This window comes from Rhinopithecus bieti, unplaced genomic scaffold, assembly GCF_001698545.2.
Source record: "Rhinopithecus bieti isolate Rb0 unplaced genomic scaffold, ASM169854v2 scaffold_65275, whole genome shotgun sequence".
Classification (NCBI taxonomy): domain Eukaryota; kingdom Metazoa; phylum Chordata; class Mammalia; order Primates; family Cercopithecidae; genus Rhinopithecus; species Rhinopithecus bieti.
The window spans coordinates 1,939,252-1,945,371 of NW_016826376.1; the positions used below are offsets into that span (position 1 = coordinate 1,939,252).

Here is a 6,120-nt window from a genome sequence, read left to right on the forward strand (position 1 = left end):
TTACTCCTGCTTATATAAACCATTTAAAAGTGTTATGGTCGGAGGTGAAAAGAAAAGTAGTTTATTAAAATGACTCCTGTTTTGGCTGTCTTTTATGTAGAAGATGCCCAATATATATGGCTAACCAGACCAGTGATCTTCTAAGGGAAGAAAGAAGGGAGGATTCTTGCTATAAATCTGCAGGTTGCTGAGACTTGGGCCATGGTTTGACTCACTCGGAGCTCACCTTACAAAGCAGAGAAGCCTTCCCTTTCTTTGCAGGCCATGCTTCCGAGGGGGCAGGCAAGCAGGGTGAGTATTTTATTATTTTCTAGGACCACTCTTTGTTGACTTTTAAAATGTATACTAGAGTTTAACATGGGGTGAAAAACGCAAGTTCAATTTAAAGTGAAAAGAATTCAATTTAAAGTGCTTCATCCTTGTTTGTTGCCAACACAGTCTTCATAGTGACACTCCACCTCTCATTTCCTGCCACTTTAAGTTTCTAGATCACTTTTTAAAATTCAGTTCTTGAGTTTATGAGGGTCCGATTACTGCAGAGAAATAAGGAGCTCAAATAGCATAAGACTATGAATGTGGGCAATGCCCTGCTTGAAGGACATTTAGTTCCAAAAATTAGCACCAATTTACCCATCCTGTTTACTTGTGCATAATCAGGGAAAACCTTCACATCTGCCCACCATCCAAATCCCTCACCCACACCCAGGTACAGCTTACCTGGTCCACATGTTTCCAATACCACTACCCCCATCTGCTAAGATTTTAGGCAAAGGCAACGTCACGATTTAAAGGTTCTTTTTTATTTGAAATCTCATCCAGAAACACTGGTTATTAATAAATATATCATAGTTATCAAGAATATATAAAAAATAAAGACAGGTATCGTCTTTGAGGCCCTAACAAAATATTTCAAGCAAATGTTCAGGAAAATAAAAACGGCAACCCTCCCAAAACCAGGATAAGTTTTCAAAGCTGGTAATAGAGACAGCCAACCCCGCATGCAGAATAACTGAGCGAGGGGGGGGTGGGTGGGGCAAGCTACTAAAGGGAGCCCAAGCTTTTACAATGGCCGCCCCAGAACAGCAGAGGAAGGTTCCGAATAAAGTTTGAAGGGGTGCATATGGGAGAAGAAGCGTGTGTGCGTGAGTGTGGGTCTTTGCACTCTGCCCCTTTTTTCATTTCATATGACCACAGACAGATATATGGAGTACTTGGGATAATTCACTAATAAATCCTTGTTACAAGGAAAACGGCACCACGGCCTGCACAACATGTTTAGACAAGATTCATTTAGAAGCGTGCATGCATTCTTTTGACCTATACTGCGTCCAAAGGAAAACCCACATAGGAGGTGTCATGCCCTGGACTGGAGTTGAGATTCAAAACTTGGGTCTTGATCTCTCTCTCTCTCTCTCTCTCTCTCTCTCTCCATTGTCTCTAGAAAAACTATGGCGAGGACAGAGACAATCATAATAGCATCAATCTCAAGAAAATATTTACATTTGTTTTGCACAAAAGGGATGGCCGTCTTTTTCCTAAGCGAGAACACAGAGTCAGAGGAAGCCGACTCAAAAGTCCCTTCGCAAGTTTTTAACTACACCGATCCCATCTTTATACAACAAATGCAGTTTTGACAAGAGCGTATGGCAGTGAGAAATACTGGCGCGGCATGGGGAAAAGAAGCATGCATGCAAAACACACGACGTCCGGTTCGAGTCCCCCTTTGCTACCACCTGGAAATTGCAGTTTGATTTTGGTCCTTTCCCTCCCGGGGTCAAGTGGAGTCTGAGATCTCTCAGACAGCGTGGGAGGCTGCGGGCCCCGGCGCCTGCCCTCCCGTGGGCCAAGCTCGCAGCTTCCCTCTTCCCTCCCGGCCCGGCACCGCGGCCCCTCCCGCTGCTTTCCCTTCTCCTCGGCAGCCGGGCCCGCCCGCTGCTCACTTGAGCAAGTCCTTGGACTCGGCCGACAGCCGGGCCATGTTGGCTGTGGAGAGAGCGGACAGGTGCGGAGGCGGCGGCATCTGGCAGATGGTGCAGGGGCAAGGCAGACCAGCCCAGTGCTGGAAGCCGCTGCCCAGCTGCAGCGCGGGCGGCGTGGAGGGTGCCTTGAGCAGCGAGTGGGGAGGCCGGATGGTGCCGATGGCGGGAAGTGAGGCGGCGGACAGCGGTGACGAGGCGTTGCCGGATGAGAGCGCGCCGCCCAGGATGGGGTGCACAGGGTGCACGGTGTTGGCCGCGTGCGCGGGGTGGCCGGCCGAGTGGCCCACGGTCCCGCAGTGAAAGGCCGAGTGGTGGCCCCCATAGATCTCGCCAACCAGCCTCTTCATCTCCTCCAGGGAGCTGGTGAGCATGAGAATGTAGTTTCTGGCAAGCAGGAGGGTGGCGATCTTGGAGAGCTTGCGCACCGAGGGCCCGTGTGCGTAGGGCATGACTTCGCGCAGCCCGTCCATGGCGAGGTTCAGGTCGTGCATCCGCTTGCGTTCGCGTCCGTTGATCTTCAGCCGCAACTGCTGTAGGTCCTGCTCCGACAGCTGCTTCTTGATTTTGTACTTGCTGCTTTCTCCCGCGGCCTTGGCGCCAGCCCGCGAGAGGCTTTCCCCGGACATCTTCTGCATCATATCGCCCTGCGTGGACGAGACCGAGTTGAGACGGCTCTCCTGGTGGTGGTGGTGGTGGTGGCGGTGGTGGTGGTCCCTCAGGTACATCTCGTCCATGTCCGGAGATGAAGCTCTGCTGGAGACAGAGCTCGAATCAGAATTCATTTTATTGGAGGGGATGCGGCCCTACCTTGGGGAGGCTTTAGGCGGGAAATTAAAGAAAATCCTGAATTAAAAAAAAAAAAAAAAAATCTGCACAGCCCAGGAACCCACTTCTCAGGAGCAAGACGTAAGAAGAAAAGCTGAGATGCTGCTTTTCCCCACCTCTCTCCCTCCCACGCCCCACTCTGGTTAGGCTGCTTCCTGGACAGCTAGTTGGTGTATGCTTGAACTAACCTCACGCTGAAAAAGAGGGGCTTTTATAGAGCTGCGGCGGAGAAAAGAGACAAAAGAAACCCTCCTATCTATCCTGGGCTGGTTAGGATGACGTGCCATCATTCAGGGCGGTGCGCTTTGCTGTCCCATTTAGCAAGGATTCCTATTCATATTCATTGCAGGGCCGCCCTGGGACACCTCTGCTTCGAACCGCTAGGAGCCCCCAGGCACAAAACCCTCTGATTGACACACTTACCGCTCCAGCTCACGCCTTCCTGATTTTTTTTTTAAACTTTCTTCCACCCCACCCCCTTTCCCAATTTCTCTAACCAAATCACACATCGGGAACGGAAGGAAGGGAAGAGAACGTGGCCAGGCGGTTGGTGGAGGTTCCTCTGGGTTTGGAGAGAGGAATTGAAACATTCGCTCTCCTTCCTTTCCTAGCTGCTCCCAAGTTTAGAGAAATATGCGCAAAAATAGGTCCCGTTGGAAAGGTTTGAGGGACAGAGGTGCTGTCGGAGGGCAGGTGCTGTCAGCGGGGCCTGGGGGTGGTGGGAAGACTGCATGCCGACGTTCTCTGTCTCAAGATTTTTTTTCATTAGATCTCTTTTCCTAAACACTTCCATTCTGTCAATTTTGTTTATTGAGCCCTTCTGGTGTGGTTTCAACAGGATGTCCATGTTTGATGATGGCTTTCCCCCTGACAGTATTGTGGCGGAGAGTTCTCTTATTTACTTTGTCCTCTCTTTAGTTTTAAAACATGGATTACTAAAAGAATTTCAGTTTTGCACAGTTCTTTAACTTCCTAGACCAAAAAGTGAGGAAAAAAAAGAATGTTAATGTCACAAGAAAAGCAACTTGGGAGGATGGGAAGGAAAAGGAGCCAAGGAGGCAGAGAGAGAGATTGTTAGGACTTGTAAAGGTTCCTGAGAGCTCCAGAGAGATTTTTCTCGCTCCAGGCTTCCTGGACCTTGGCGCTGGCGGAAAATGGTGGGACCGTCCGGGCCAGAAGCTCCGCCGGGCCTCCTCTGGCCGCTGTGCTGACGTTCCCCGAGCTCCAGGAACTCAGCTGCACCCCGGCCTGCGCTGGTGGGTCCACCAGGCTGGGGCTGCCTTACGGCGTCGGACAGGGAAATCAGAAGCTCGTAATAAACAAACTGATGTCCGGGTGAGGGGGCTGTGGGCAAAGAAGCACGGGGGAAAGGAAACAACGAAGGGACCTAGAGAGCCCCTTGTGCTTGCCTGGGCACTGTGGTTCAGTGCGGAGTCGTCTCTGGGAATAAAGAGGAGCCCGGAGTTTGGAGCTTTCGGTGCGAGTGCGGACGTGGGCGTAGATATTTCTTCCCCTTGCTGTGTTTTGTCGATCAAGACTTTAGCTCAGCAGCACGAGGGGCGGGAAGGCAGAAATCCGGGGAAGGGAGAGCGCCCCAGGAGTGGTCTCTGGAAGAACCCGGACACCGCCCCTCTCCGGGCTTGGAGAAATGAGAGACAAACGCTAGCTAGTGACTGAGAGTCTCGGTGGAAGTGTGAAATCGAATCAATCCCGGAACCTCGGGCACCTGGGGCCTCTTGAGCCGCTGAGTCACTTCGAAGAACAGGAGTCCCCCCTTTCCCTTGACTCTAACCGAGCGGTTAGTGGGAAAGGGATGCGCGCCCAGATCCGGAGTTTGCACGCTCTGAGGCTGTGCCCCACTGACAGTCACGCTGCAAAGGCAGCTCTGGCAATACCAGCAGGATGGGCAGACGCAACATTGGCATCGATGCTTTTGCTACACCGAATTTTGCTTTTCTGTAATGGGGAAAAAATGGCCAATAGCGCTTCGTCAAGGCCAGGACGTTAGTGCTCTTGAAGATTGGACAAGAGCCTCTTCTCCTACCACTCCACCTCGGTGGAAGGAAAGTTTCTTAATTCAAACGGATTAGATTGGATATAGAAAGACTGATGTCCAAAAGCAATCCTAATACCAAGCATAAAGAATGTTTCTTAATTCAACAGACTCGCCAATAAGATAGTGACATACACCATACACTAAGTCTTCCTGGTTATTTAAAAAAAGGTTGGGGGGCGGGGGGGAAGTGTTCCAGAACTTTTGCAGTCCCAGGTGCTGGGAGGGAGCTAGTAGCTAGTTCTAACGCCAACCTTCTGCGACTCCCCTGCTGATCAAATGGGGTGAGGAGAGAGAGGCGGACGGGGGAGGACAATGGGAGGGAGCACTGGACTGGACGAAGGGCAACTTCCCTGCCCTGCGGACGGTGGACAGATCCGACCCCCCGCAGTCCTCCTGAGCCACCTCCCTGACCCTAGGTCACCGTCGGCGTCTGTTTTTCTCACACCCAAACTGAAAACGCTGCACCTGAGTTTTGATTAGGGGAATTAGCAAAGTCTGGTCAGAGCAGAAGGGTTGCAAATGAAGAAGTGGAAAATCATCTTGCTACAAGATAATTTACCTTTTTGAAAATGTCTTAATTTTCTCAGTGGACAATGTAAAATACAGTTTTAAATCTCCCCAAATTGGCAAAGAAGGTGGCAAGGGGAAAAAAAGAAAAAAAAAAAAAGGAGGGTAGAGCAGCCCTCGAAATACAAGCTTGCGGGGCTACAAGACTGGGGCCAGGGTTCCGGGAGTCCAAACCAGAAGCCACTCTCCTTCAGCACAGCCTTTCAGCAAGAGGGGGCCGACGCCGGCCGCAGCCGGTTCCGAGGGCTGCGCTGGGCCGGGAAGGGGAGACTGGGCCTTCGCCCGAACAGACCAAGACCCTCCCTTCTTTCTTCCCTAAGGGTTTTCAGCTCCAGGAACAGAGGTGCCTGAAATGGGAGATCTGCAGGGACCAGGCCGGGACTCCCTCTCTCCCAGGCCCGGACACGGCGCGCCCTCCGCTCCTCGGTCACCCTCTCTTTCCCGAAGGTCCGTAATGTGTGAGTGTGGGATGGTTCAATGTTCAGGGCCTCGGCCCAGTAAGTACTTTTAGAGGCTAGTTCCCCCACTTCCCATCCGTTGCGGGGATTGACAACTAGACGAGGGGAGTGAGTAAAGGTGCCACAACGTTGTTTCCCATAAAATGGGTTAATACTCGCCGGGGCCCAAAAGGCTGAGGCGCTCGGCGCGCCTTGCCTTGTGGAGTCTCTTTTCGACCCCCGCCACCGCAGCTCA

General features: G+C 51.7%; 1 protein-coding gene across 1 annotated transcript; it reads right to left on the minus strand.

Annotated features, from left to right (window-relative positions):
* Window positions 1–784: 784 nt before the first annotated feature.
* On the minus strand, window positions 785–2,983 carry OLIG3 (oligodendrocyte transcription factor 3). The gene has a single exon (XM_017863427.1). The coding sequence runs from the start codon at window positions 2,759–2,761 to the stop codon at window positions 1,937–1,939; it is 825 nt and encodes a 274-aa protein (XP_017718916.1). The 5' UTR covers window positions 2,762–2,983; the 3' UTR covers window positions 785–1,936.
* Between the last annotated feature and the right edge of the window lie 3,137 nt (window positions 2,984–6,120).